This window comes from Melospiza melodia, chromosome Z (genome assembly GCF_035770615.1).
Source record: "Melospiza melodia melodia isolate bMelMel2 chromosome Z, bMelMel2.pri, whole genome shotgun sequence".
NCBI lineage: Eukaryota > Metazoa > Chordata > Aves > Passeriformes > Passerellidae > Melospiza > Melospiza melodia.
The window spans coordinates 33,863,163-33,877,643 of record NC_086226.1 but is presented as its reverse complement, the minus strand read 5'-3'; the positions used below and the strand labels follow the sequence as shown (position 1 = coordinate 33,877,643).

Here is a 14,481-nt window from a genome sequence, read left to right as displayed (position 1 = left end):
ACTTAAGATCCCAGTTGTTATTTATGTCTGAAGGCTTGAAGTTGTGAATCCATTTCTTCAGCTTACATACAACACCAATAATCTGGCTCCTATTGCATGTTTTTTTCATCAGTTTGATGTCCAAATGCTTTTCAAGCAGCATTATGTGGGTTATCCTTGTTTTACAAATAGGAAGACAAAACTCAGAATGTTTAAGCAAGTTTTCCATAACCTGAGAAAGAGATGTTCCCAAGCATGGAACAAAAGAATCAGTCCTCCATCTCATTCCCTAAGCCATGCTTTTGGCAATTAATTTTAATATTTAATTCTTTGCACTGTAGCACGGGAATAATTCAGTCAGTTACTAATTTGAAAATAAGTAACTAAATTTAAGTGTGCACAAAGTGGGCTGAATCCAGCACACTTTTCATTTAATGGTGTTTTGTCTCTGTGCTTTTTTTCCTTAGTCCTTTTAACTCTACAGCTAACACCTCAGTTGATGATACATGCAGATAAAAATTAGTGGTTTTTTTTCTTGTTTCTTTTATTATTAGCATATTTAGTAGTACTGAATGTCTCCATCTTTTACTAGTTTCATTATTTAAAATATTTTCTTCATTATTTTTATTATACAATCAACACTTGCCTTAAACACGGTGGCATCCTAACACTTCTCTTCCAAGGCCTTTTTCCAGCCACCATAAAAAAATAAAAGGATTCCAAAATGGAAAAAAATATGGGTTTGTTAGGGGTTCTTTTTAAGTTACAGGATTACATGCACAAATCAGCTATTTAAACAATGGTCATTTCTCTTTTTATTCTCTTAACTTTCCTAAATTCTTATTTCTCTTAATTCCTCAAATTATGAGAAATTTAGAGTTTTTATTATTTGACCCCAAATACAGAAATAAATGCCACACCATCTTCTATGAGCGCAGGGGATGAGTATGCTCCTATCTTTAGGTAAAGCTTAGACAAATCCGCCGTTGTTGTTACTTGTAGCTCAACAGATTTTGTGTATGAATTAGCACGTATTGTTAACTGCCAAAGTTGTTCTAATGGGTTCTCTAGAAACCTCTCTAGAAAAAGATTAGCCTTTCTCATGATGAATGTTAAGAGGCTCCTTTGTTTTAGCTTCCATAAAGTCAACTGATTAATTTCAGATAAGACTACCATTCCCTAGCGATCTGTGAGCTCTCCTTTCTACAGGAAGACTCCCTTTTTTGGGGGAAGCCTAGCAGTCTAAGGTTGCTCCTTGAAGACAGTCTCTGATTTGGCCACTTGCAGTTGCTTTATATATATTTCATAATAGTTGAAGTTAGTAGGCACTTGGAGAACAGGAATTAGTAGGCACTTGGAGAAGTTAGTAGGCACTTGGAGAACAGGAATTTATTTCTAAAGACCTGAGGATGGAGACTAACAAAGAAAGCAGATTTGTAGTGGGTGGTAGTTAATGAGATGAAGAACTGACCCCATGAGGACTTTTTTTTTTAATTGCCATTGAAAAACAGTGACTCAAATTGAGTACCTGCAACTAGAATGTATTCATACTGTAGCAGTAGTAGTGTTTTTAGTATCTATATATGTTAATATTTTTCATCATATTTCTAGTAACTACAAGTAAGAGGCAGCATCTTGTCAGATACACTATTTAAAACAGATGATCCTGAGATATTTACTGTGTGGCAGAGCAGAAATAGCCTTTGAATATTCCATTTCAGTATAGTATTACAAAAAAACTTAGTCAAAAGCTCTATTTTGCCTAATTTTGTTTTCCTTTGTAAAATTGGAATAATGTTTATATTTATTAATTATAAATAATCAACAAACAGAAATAAAAAAATAGCCAGATATTCTGCAACAGGCAGGGATCTCTATTTTATCTGATTTTTTTAAAATTACCTATTCTGTCTGTTAAAGAAATAGAAAAGTTTCACAATATGGTGCCTGATTTATGTGCACTTCTATGTCACTGTGTGACCTGCACAGTGACAGACCCAACTGTTACTAAAGGTCCTATGACTGTATGACTCTTCGAGCTAAATTTACCACAGATGCCTTTTCCATTCATTGAAGCTAACTTTTTTGATTCCACAGAAACCCTAGAAAAGGTCCTTTGCATGTCACTAAGTGATATTTGAGAGATAAGTGCCAGAAAACATGGAAAACGTGAAGAACAAACACAGAGCAAGAAACATTACTAACATTCCTTCTGCTGTTGTGGAACAATTTGTATGCAGATCACCAGCAAAAGCCTCCAGGCCAGTTAGGATCTTTCCTGGTGATATACAGCGTAGCTGGTAATAGATTTTATTGTACTGTTATAAAATAAAGTACAAAGGTTGTAGAGAGCCTTACACACATCCCAATTTGATTAATTTTTTGATCTTTTGATGCATAATCTGTTTATCATGTTTTTCTTCTATTTGCCAAGTCTATATAAATTTTATAAAAGCAATCTTCAGTGCTTGTTTTCATTATTAACGTAGATGCACTCCCATCCAAAATAATGTACTGCAGCACTTGTAAGAGACTGCAAAGGAATGGCTATTAAGCATGTAAACACTTGTTCAGCAATAAATTTGTTCTTTCAGTTTAAAACCAAAGAGCATTTTCAAAAATTTTAAAATTAAACAATATAATCCCTGTTTTGTTTGCTGCCTTTCCCCCTCTTTTAATGCTGAAATTGCCAAATATATCAACATAGGAATTAACTCTCAAAGCTTTTATGTTAATTTTTGACCAGAAATTATAAATGCAATATTGTTTTGTAATATTATATATTATTATATATATTATAATATATAATATACTATATATTATTATATTATATATTTTGTAATATACTTACAAAACAGTTTATGCTTGTTTTGTAAGGCATAAACTATTAATGTAATTATTATAACATCAAAATATATCTTCAGTACAGCAGAAAGGATGTCACGTTATAGTTCTCCAACTAGGGTATTTTGTCCTTCAGTGATTAATAACAATCACTATCTCTATGTGTGTTTGACTTTAACAGTCTACAAAGAATTTAATTTTTACTTAACTTCCCCCCCAGTGTTCTGAATGCCTTTCAGACAGGGAATGCTTTCTGGTTTGTGAAGTTAGATAAAAGTACTTTTTAACAGTATCTAAGCAAGTGTTAGGAGAAAGAGAAAGGGAAGAATTACATTTCTGTGTAAGAGTTTTAGTTGATTTGGAATGAAAAAAAAAATCTTTGTTCCTTTCTTTACTCCAGAGAGACTAATTTATCTAGCATGTCTGTAAGTGGAATTTCCTTGCAAACTCAGAAATGGTACTGTAACTTACATTCATCCTTTCCTTTCATTTATTATCCAGAAGTATTTTTTCTTCTTTCTTTTTTTTTTTTTTTTTTTTTTTTTTTTAATGTTATTGACCTTTAAACCTGTTGTTATCAAACTGAAAGAAAGAGATAGGGACTCTTTTCAGCTGCCTTCATTCTCATGTGACCTGAAGGGAGAATAGGTTCAAAATAGACTAGTTCCTCCCAGGGCAATACAAGACAGAGGAGAAAAGCACTGTCATTTCCGAACAGCACCGTGCTAGAGTAAACTCAGCATGAAAAAGGAAGGAGTTGCAGCATGTTAGAATTCTTCCTCCACAGCCTGGATTTTTACACAAGACGGATTTGGAGGGTGTTAAAAAGCAGAGGATTTTTAAAACCACTGTGAAATGGAGTACTTTGAGAATGAGCTTTTTAAGGACAACTGACGTCTGACTGCTAGTAATACTGAAGGAATTTTTCAAAATGAGCATTGTTATGAAGCCAAGATCCCGATCTACCAGCTCCTTAAGGACTGCCGACGCAATGTGGTAATGTGGCTCGCTTGTTTCTTTCAGGCTCTCTATTATGGAACAGAGATATGTCCCAAGAAAGTCACAGGCTTTAATTTTGAATCAATAGGTATTGCATAGTTATTGAAGATGTTCAGCTGCTGAGTTGCACAATTATTAGTAAGGAACAAAATTATGTAGCTTTTTGTTGTAAAATACAATGTATTTAATTTTTAAAAAGAGAACCCTTTTGGTAACTTTTGTAACATATTACACAGATTTTACCCATTCAGCAGTCGGGTTCAATCCTTACAGTTAGAGACGCCATCTAAAAATTTTCAGTACACTAATTTCAGTAAGAGAAATCATAACACAGAGCTTGCATTTCTGGAGGCTGGAGAGTAAAATGAAGTTATAGGTTGTGTGAGCTATTTTGGGATGCTTACATGTAGTTTTGCTGCATAAACAGACTGACTGGTACAGATGTGTCCTGGGTAGCAGCAGACTTTATTGCAGCATGTGTGAGACTGCTGTGTTATGGTTCATGTGTTTCCCCTGCTCTCTGAGGCTTAGAGGAGTAGAAGTAGTCTGTGATATTGATGTGTCTGTATAATTTTCTTGCATTTTTTCCAGTTATTAATCAGCAAAGCTTTGTCTTTTGAATAATTATTTTTTCTTTATGCTTTTTAAGCATCACTTCATACTTTTTAAAACTTGGTAGGCACTGACAGGACAGCTTTCTATGAAGTATGAGAAATAAATTCCATTTACTCTCTTAATGTGTCCCACATTTTGTTCTTCTCTCTGTGTCTTAATAAAACCACCATAATTTTAATAAACACATAATAGACTAATTGTTCAGACCTACATTTTACAGGTATAAAAGATGTATTTTAAAACATAGCTTTTTTAATATATAAATGGCTGATGTGTTACTGAGGGATAGACTAGTGACTAAATACAGCTCTTTGTGAGGATATACATCCAGTTAATTGAATATTAGCCGTATAAAACCTTTATGTTTCAAATAGTTTTGGCTCTGAGCTAAAGTCATGTCAGTATTACTGTTAAAGGAGGTAGAAATTTCTTCCAGTTACCTTTTACTGAAACCATTTTGCAGTAAAAGGAAATTAAACAAGTACACTACTCCTTCTTAAGAGTTGTCCCAGTTGCTCTGAGAAAGTGCTAAGGCAGAGTTCTGCTGGAATAAATGCAGTAAGTAGTGTCTCTATGCCTTTATTAAAATTCAGTGCCATGTTTGTAAACGAAATATTGCTAATGTGCTGCATTCTGTGGGGTGTCTCCAAGGAAGTGAGCTAAAACATACATACCTTAGCTATTACGTACAACTGTGCAAATAAATCAAAATCAGGACCTCTGATTAAGTTTGCCTTTTTTTTTCTTTTTATTCAGTTGTTGACTGCATCCATTAATTCTTGCAGGAAAAAAGTATTTTAGAAGAAAAAAAAATCCTTGTAACTAATAGCTGCAAACTAATTTGGGCACCACGTATCCTGTCTCAAATACCTTCCTGCCTCCCTTTTGTTGCTGTGGCCTTTAGTCGTGGCACTAATCTGATATCTGAGAATACCTGTTCTGCTGGTTGTGAGCTGGGAGTCCTCCGCTACCCTGCTGGTTGGGAACACGGCCTGAGCTCGGAGGTGGCTCTCAGGGAGACACTTGAAGGCTACTGGAGAGGGTACATGCTGTTCTGTGCGGTGTGGAGCAAAGCCAGGCAGGCCCTGTCCCAGCCAGAGGGAAAATGGAGCGCAGAGATAAGAGAGAATGGCAGTGAACTGCGGGCTGCCCACAGCGAGCTCAGCTGCCTGCGGGAGCTGGCGGCTGAGCCCAGCCCAGCCTGCCCAGCCCAGCCTGCCCCACTGCCCAGCCCACCCTGCCTGCCCCACTGCCCAGCCCAGCCCAGCCCAGCCCACCCTGCCTGCCCCTCTGCCCAGCCCACCCTGCCCAGCCCACCCTGCCCCACTGCCCAGCCCACCCTGCCCAGCCCACCCTGCCCAGCCCAGCCTGCCCCACTGCCCAGCCCACCCTGCCTGCCCCTCTGCCCAGCCCACCCTGCCCAGCCCAGCCTGCCCCTCTGCCCAGCCCACCCTGCCCAGCCCAGCCTGCCCCTCTGCCCAGCCCACCCTGCCCAGCCCACCCTGCCTGCCCCACTGCCCAGCCCAGCCTGCCCCTCTGCCCAGCCCACCCTGCCCAGCCCCACTGCCCAGCCCACCCTGCCCAGCCCAGCCCAGCCTGCCCCACTGCCCAGCCCAGCCTGCCCCTCTGCCCAGCCCAGCCTGCCCCACTGCCCAGCCCAGCCTGCCCCTCTGCCCAGCCCACCCTGCCCAGCCCACCCAGCCTGCCCCACTGCCCAGCCCAGCCTGCCCCACTGCCCAGCCCACCCTGCCCCTCTGCCCAGCCCAGCCTGCCTGCCCCACTGCCCAGCCCACCCTGCCTGCCCCTCTGCCCAGCCCACCCTGCCCAGCCCACCCTTCCTGCCCCTCTGCCCAGCCCACCCTGCCCCACTGCCCAGCCTGCCCCACTGCCCAGCCCAGCCTGCCCCACTGCCCAGCCCACCCTGCCTGCCCCACTGCCCAGCCCACCCTGCCCCTCTGCCCAGCCCACCCTGCCCAGCCCACCCTGCCTGCCCCACTGCCCAGCCCACCCTGCCCCACTGCCCAGCCAGCCCCCTTCCAGCTGAGCCTGCATGGGACCAGTTCCCAAATAATCTGCTTGACTTTTTGTGCCTTGCTGCCTGAATCTGTGCGTTTGTACCCCTGGGCCAGCACCTTCCTGCAGTTCTCTAGGAGAGAGTAATAACAGTATAGCTTTGCCACAGTATTAATGCTTAGGGAAACATTAAATCACCACGGGTAGGTGTTCAGGCCGGAAAACAGGAAGAGCATAAGTATCCTTTTTGAATCTCATTGTGAGAAACAGCTACTCACTTTCCATAGTTTAGGAAGGTTTATTAAACCTTATCAAAAACACAACAGAAGACTGAATAAAGAAAAAAGGTTACGGTGCTGGGAGCAAAAGATTTTCCCTGCCATATGCTCACCTCCTCAGAAACTCTTTAACCCCTGCCAAAGTTCTGTCCATCAACCCCTTCTTCACTGTCCAGTGGTGGAGATCTCTTCCTCAAATCCTGATTGGGGGTCAGATGTCACCATAGTGACAGGCCAGCCCTCCCACATGTCCCAGCTCTGCCTGTCTCTTGATAATCGCACGAGGGGGTAAAACATAACTATAAATCTATAAAACTTTTCTTAACCTTAACATCTTGATATAGTGATCCCACTCTATGTAAGAGCAGCAGGAGTGCCTGGGAGGAAGGAGATGGGTCTCAAGAACACAGTGACTTGACTGACAGGACTGTTTTAAAGTATGGACTCGCCTCTTACTAAGGTTTAAGAAAAAATTATCCCAGATTTTCTCTACCATTTCTCACTGTGGATAAAGTTCCTGTGAAGTTCAGAAACTGGGCTCCCAACACACAGAGGCCAGGGAAATTACAGAAGAGCTGTAAACATAAGACAGAGAAACCTCTGCTCTTGGTGCCCTGAAATCAGACTTCCTCTTTGTCCAGAAGATATAGTAAGTTCAGTGTAAAAGCATACGTGTGGTAAAAGCATGATATTCTTTTCAGTATCAATATTAGAAAGCAATCAAAGGGTACCTCCACGTGTGGTATTTTGATGGGTGCCCCAGCTGACTTGGAGCAGATGCAGGAGGGCCTGGGCTGTGCTGGTGCCTCCCCTTTAAAGCTGCATGGATTGGGGATGGCTGCTGTTTACTGTGATGGTAGGGTCTGCAGGCAAACCTTCTCTTTCTGATGTGGTTTGTTAAATTTATCCTGGTGTTATGGTGACTGAAGTAAAAGCAGATGGCTGGTATTTATACAGAAAGTGACTTATATAAGGGTTATTACCTGTTACGTTATTGCTGCTCAATTCTACCACCCATTCCCACTCATCCCAAAATTCAGGGTGTGATAGTGAAGTATGGTATTATATCATAAATCTTCGGGAGAATTATCTAGAAGGGATAAATGTTTGTACAGACTTTTCAAATAAGACAATTGATGTGTCTTTTTATTCCAGAGAAGAAATTACAAGGAAGTAAAGAAATCACAGTGAATTAAACTTTGGCTGAGACAGCCAAATTATAATATAATTACATTTTCTTGACTATTTGCCACTGACAGTAAAGCAGCAGTGTTCCACTGAAAATGTCATATTTCTGTTGATTTTTTTTCCTTTTGTAATTGAAGAAAAGTTTGAACAAATTAAAAGAATCCATTTGGAAAAACTGAATTAAAATTTTGGGAGCTTAAATCAAATGTTGAGAATACTTGCTTGATGGCCAGTTGAGCAAGCAGCCTCAGTTTGACAGAACCTACTGCCTTGAAATGGTGCAGTTGATCAGACTTTAGAACTGCCTTTGTTTTTCATTATATATATAACTAGCCACTATTGTCAGCGTTTTCCCACAATTCTTTCTGCATTATGTGACTAGAGATTGTTACACGTTTACTTTGTGAGTTGGTATTACTGGGTTTTATTTTGCCTTTGTAACGTTGACCAGGTCAGGCTTTTCTGGGTTTTGGAACTTAGGGTAGATCAACCTGCAAAGGGCACAGCCCGTCTAGTGATCCAGAGACCAGAGGTCTTCAACAATTCAGCCTGTTATATTATGTGAAACGATGCATCTGTTCTTACTTAGCTCTAGAAGTGAGTGATATTATTTGTCTGCAATATAATGGAAATTACTGAAAGACGTTGTCAAATATGGATTTCTCAGTCTATAACATATTTATAGATGAGTGGGGCAAAACTGATCTCTTGTATGGACTTTCTCTGACCTTTAATAAGTGGATCAAAAGAGGAATGCTAAGTAAAATTTTAGTGAATGTAGACAGCAAAATTCTTGTGGCGTGACATCAATGAATGGCATTGTTTCTGGGGCAGAAGAGCTAGAACAAATATATGAGCTGACATTCAGCTGACCTCAGGTAGGTGCACTGCTTTCCTGACTAAAGATACCATGACATAGATCTCTGGAATAAGTGTGACCCTATCTTTTGGTAGCTCTCTCTGACAGGAGGAAGCTGTGGCCACATCACACTGCTTCAGAACTGACCATCCCAAACAATTCAGGGATTAACCAATTCCTTGGTTAATCCCGTGGTGCTAGCAAGCCTATTGCCATTACAAAGATGATGAATATATTCAATAAGTGACACTGAATGAGTCATATACATCAAGGTTATTATTATCAGACACGTATTTAAAGTTAGCTGCTGACTTCCAGGATGGGAATCCCACTGCTGGTGAGATCAACCCCAAAACCAGGGCACTCCTTGAAGGAATCTTTGTCTACAGGACAGAGAATGTTAACATAGGTAAATGTAACTGTGAACAATATTAATAGCATTCATATCATTTGGCTGCTTAAGGGTTAAGGCTTTTTATTTCTCTGTTGGGTGAATTTCTTTTCCTCTAGAGTATTATGATTGTCTGTGAGGCATTGTTGGTATTACTTGTCCCTTGTTGCTATTTCTTATAAAACTGCTCTTAAACAAAAGAGGGTTGGGACTTCACTTGATATCCGATTGCACTTTCAGTAGTTGATGGTATTGAATAGAGCACTCTGGGAAAGTTCAATGCAAGCTGCACACCATTCAAACTCATAGGTAGGGACTGAAGTACAAGTATAATTTGGAAAATTGTGGGATTTCTGAATGTTGAAGAAAGCCTGCGAGCTATAGATATATCTCTCCTACATGAAGTCTGACTCTGATGGACTTCCTAGCTGACTTCATTAATAAAAATAGGCTTTTGTAAGCAGTATAAGCCTCAAATCTAGATAACCACAGAAATTCATGGTGGTGTATGTGCTTTTATTTATTGTTCAGTGCTAGTGTGGAAGTCTGCAAAGTCAGCATGACACTATTTTCCAGAGTGGGATGGATATGTTAAAAAGTATCATTTATACAAAATGAAAGGGAAAAATTGCAGTTTTGTCAACAAAGTTGTGGTGGATTTTGAAATTTTTTTTCTTTTTATCAAGTAGTCTATTTCCTAACAGAATGAGACATGTCCTATTGGGTCTGGCCAGTAGTCTTCCTAACCTAGTATTCTGTCATTACCTGTAGCAACAGGAATACCTGAGTCCCTGTCCCACCTGAGTCCCAGTCCAGTTTCTGCAGTCCATCATGTTGCCCAGCATTTACTGGTGTTTTATTAGGGGTGTTACAGGGTTCACACTGGCCTTCTCTTTTTCAGATTGCCTATGTTCCTGTTTGCCTGCAGATTAGCCTAATCTCTTTTCTGAATTTGCTGATAAACTGTCTTCCCCTACAGCCTTCTGACAACCTTTTGCCTATGTAGGAAAGTAAATTTCTTTAGTGTGTTTTAAGATGAGTTCTGTCATTGCAGCATTTTATGAAAGAGTCTGCATTCACTTATCCAACAGCTTCATGATTCTGTGGTGTGCAGTTACAACCACCTCAGCCTTTTCTTGTAGACATGGGAAAGTTGTAGCCTTCTTAAAATTTTCTAAACAGGTTACTGCCCCATCCTTGATCATTTTAGCTCCCATTCATTGTATTTCCTCAAAGACTGCTCTGTCCTTGAAGTACAAAGATCAAGGCAGGCATTACCCAAGATGTGAACACACCAATGTTCTCACACAGTGGTAAAATTATACCTGTTTTTTTTTTCCCAGCACCTTTGTTGATGTCCAGTGTGCTGTTAGCTTTTTTTTAACTGCCATTTCAGGTTGAGCTATATTTTAAAATTATTTTTCCTGTTATTTTTAGCCATATTTTGGCATGTTCCCATCTCTGTATTTTTGTAGAGCAGAAGAATTAGAGTTACCATCATAACGTCCAGTTACTTTAACATTAATATTAGAAGAACTCCTTATTGAAATAATAAATGTGAGGGTTTTTTAAAAAGGCAGTTCCTCCGTGATACTTTCTTTCAAGCTACATCCAGATTAACTCATGTGAAATTCTTTCTCTACCACACACAAACATTTAGTTGTGTTAGAACAATTTAGTTCTCTGCCACTCATTTATGTGCATTAACAATTCACTTTCAATTTTCCTGAAAATATAATCTTTTCTTTACAGCACAGTTCTCACACCTTCTCCTTGATCACATCTGGTATGTTATCAGCTTGTGGACAAAGCTCTGCTCAAATCTAACAACGATGAAGTGAAGATGTGGCACTTAGGTGTCTGTCCCTAGTGGGAACTAAGGGGAGGATGGCAAGTTCCATGGGGAGTTCACATGACAGCTCAGCTGAATGGCCAAATGCCCATTTACAGCTGGTTCAAGTGAGGATAGAAGGTAGTCCCAGCCTGGATCAATGTTGAGATACCTTGATGGAAGTCTTCTCCCTTGCCTTCCATTACACCATGTCTGAACCAGTTGTTTGCATCTAATTCCACATGGAGGGGTTATCTTTCTTCCTACCTTGTATTCTAAGGAGCACAATTATAGTGTAAAGCATAATAGGTGGGATTCAGCTCATCTAGACAGATTTTTATCATACCATATCAAGAGGTCTAGTGACCTCTTGGTGGAAAGAAATACTTGCTCTCAGGGTATGACGTGACTGTGACATATTTTAGATGCCTGCCTTAGAAAAAGAGGTACTCTTGATGTCAGTGATTTTATCAGCTTAAGCACCACTCAACAGAATGTAATACATATACATGAACTCTAACTTGTATGTGGACACCTGCAGTATGCATATATAGCCAAATTAATTAATTTCTGATGCAACTAACTTAGCTTATCCTGAATACATGCTTTAATATTTAGTAGTTTTACTATTATCTTATAATATAAGGGTATGATTCACATAACATAAGGGAAGTCCAGTATGGAATAGGAAGTATTAGAACACAACAGCAGGAATAAACCAACTGCTTAGGCTAAATATAGTATTGAAAGAACCTTGCAGTAAAGTGAGGTCAACTCACAACCATGAAATCACTAAGCAGTGATGTCATAATTCCAATGACAGCACAAATTACTTAATGTCATTATTGGGATTCCCGTCAGATTTCAGCTGTGGTGTTTCTAATTCAGACTAATGTGCACTAGAGAATGTTTCTTAGCTCACTTTACACAACCAGAAGTAGATTTCTGCGCTCCTACCATTGCTGATACAGTGAAGATGGGGGCATTAATTACTTAGATAGGTTCATAGTATGATATTATATGACCTTTTAAATATTTTTGCTTTCACCAAAAATCACAAAAGCTTTTCAGATCTATAATGTATAAAATGACAGAAAAGTTTTGGAAGCTAAATGGCAGAAACAGATTTGTTCTTCTGACCTCATCTTCAAGGATTTGAGAGGCACAGAGAAGAACTGATGACTTAAATTTGTTGCTTCACTATTTCATTTGCCAGGTTTATAGTAGTATCTTTTGATGCCTTTATAAATACACTCAAATACTAATATGCTCAAAACCTCACACACTAATTCAAAAATAACTTTTTCTATAGTTATTTAAGGAATACTTTTTCCCCTCAAAGTGTTAAGCATTAAAAAAAAGAAAGATGATTGCTTCAGAAACATTAAAAACTTCCCTTTTCTTTGACAGATCTCTCAAAATCAATCCAGCAGAGATCAATTTTTAAAAATTCATTCTAGCTTCATTTTGCTTTGTTTCAATTTAGTAATTTAAAATCATTATTCAAATAAACTATTTGAATAAAAATTTAGCTTAGAATAGAACAAAAGGAATTTATATTTATGAAAAAACCTTTCAGTATTTCTGAAACTTATCCTTCAATTCCTTTTAATAATTGTAAACTTTTTGTGGGTTTTTTTTTTTAAAGTTTCAATTTTGGGGTACTTATATCAGTTAGTTATCTAAATTTTGAAGAACTTCCCATATGCAGTTATATAATAACCTACAGAAAAAAATCTCTCTATGGTGTGTACCCAAAACAAGTTTCAAAAAAAGGGCGCAAATGCTACATTCCTACAGTACAGCACGTGGCTGTAGAGAGTTGCACGTTGGTGCTTGCTGTAGTGCCCTGGGAGCTGGTGGGATGGTGCTGTACGAGGCCAGTTAGCCCTCTGGCGCTGTGGCTGATTGCCCGTGGTGGTGTGCTGCATCCCAGAGCTGCTGCCAGCCCAGCACCCACCCCACACACATCAGGGCAGGCTGCAGCGAGCGCTTGCAGGGGCTTCTTTGCCAGAGACAGATGTCGAGAAGTCAACAGCCAGTCGCTGTGAAAGCTCCTGGGGTGCTGCTGCCCTGAAGAGTCCCCTACGCAAGATCTGTTATATAAGATGATCTTCTTCTCAGAGCTTTATATTCATAATCGTCTTTATTGTCTCAGACAATTCCACATTTAGTAGTTTTAAGCTTGTGAGCCGTGCTTTCATTAGATACGCGGTCTTTCCTTGACTAAACCAACTTCTATTTTTCTTTTGTCCTAGCCCTCTATATATGCCTTATTATTGGGTTCTGACACTGTAACTAGTTTACTTTTACTTCTGTACGTTTTCTGTCTGAGTTTCCACCCAGTTAGAAACAGCCTTTGCCATTTGAATGCCATTAAAATTTACCTTTGCGAGGTAAAACTGCCAGAAAACTGTTATTTTCATACTGTGAACTTCACTTTAAGAGAAAAATACTGGTTTCAATTTTAGCCTTCAAAACCTCCAGACATAAAATAGGTATTTTTACGTCTAAAACTGAGTGATTGCGTTACTGCAGCTTCCATTCTTCCTAGTTCAACATCTCTATATTGTTTGACACCCTTATTGCTGTATCATGAATGCAGATATGTTCAAATAAATTTAATTCTTCTAGTATATTTACACCTTAGATATGTGATGGCCAAAAAGTTGGTCAAATGTCCTTTTGTAGAAATGTGCATATCTACTTGAAATATATCATCTGTATTATATGGTATAATTTACACTTTCCTAGCTTGTATCTGTGTATTTTCCAGGTGTGTCCAGGGAACAAAAAATTTTATTTACTCTCACAAGTTGTATATCTTCACATTTGTTGTGAGAAGCCACAGTGTGATCAAGCCTGCACTCCTGATGTTCTATGAGACCAAGTGAAGTGCATCACACTTCCAGAAGTAAACCTCTTGATCTTACTAGTATTTAGTCTTGCTGATTTCATTGCATGCCATCCTGAGGTATCTGAATTAGGCCTTATGCATAAATACCTTTTTTCTTTTCTCAATTTTAACTTTTGTTCCAGTCAGATATTTTACTTTCATAAAAATCTTTCTTTCATCAATCTCCTATTGTGTTCTCCCTTATATAGCTTGAGTAAATTTTATACATGCAATTCTGATAGTCACACAACATTCTCAGCTCTCACACTTAAAAATTAAAGATTTAATGATTATAGAAAATATTGTAAATTTCACAAATTAAAAGGTGAGGAAAAGATCTGTTGCTTTTAAAATCTTACCATTTTAAGACAATCCATCCACCTATGCTTGCATAGTCAACACGGGAGTTCATATAAGTCCAGAGGGCTGTTCAGAAAATCAGAAATGACATTCTAATACAGACAGGTGCTCCCAGATTTCCTCTGAGCTCTCTCCCCAGGGACCTCTGGGGAGGCTGACCTTCAAGTTTAGACATCTGACCAAACCTGTGCTGTTAATTTTCTCTGTGTGATCTTAAAAAACCCTGTT

General features: G+C 39.2%; 1 protein-coding gene across 10 annotated transcripts in view; it reads left to right on the top strand.

The window, feature by feature from the left end:
• PDE4D (phosphodiesterase 4D) overlaps positions 1-14,481 on the top strand; it is a 540,332-nt gene that overhangs the window by 411,661 nt on the left and 114,190 nt on the right. The window contains exon 1 of one of the 10 annotated variants that reach the window (XM_063179691.1): positions 3,481-3,819. The exons of the other annotated variants lie outside the window; for them this stretch is intronic. Coding sequence (XP_063035761.1) covers positions 3,755-3,819 — 65 coding nt within the window. The 5' untranslated portion in view covers positions 3,481-3,754. Of the gene's footprint in view, positions 1-3,480; positions 3,820-14,481 lie in introns of those variants that run through there. 10 annotated transcript variants of the gene reach the window in all.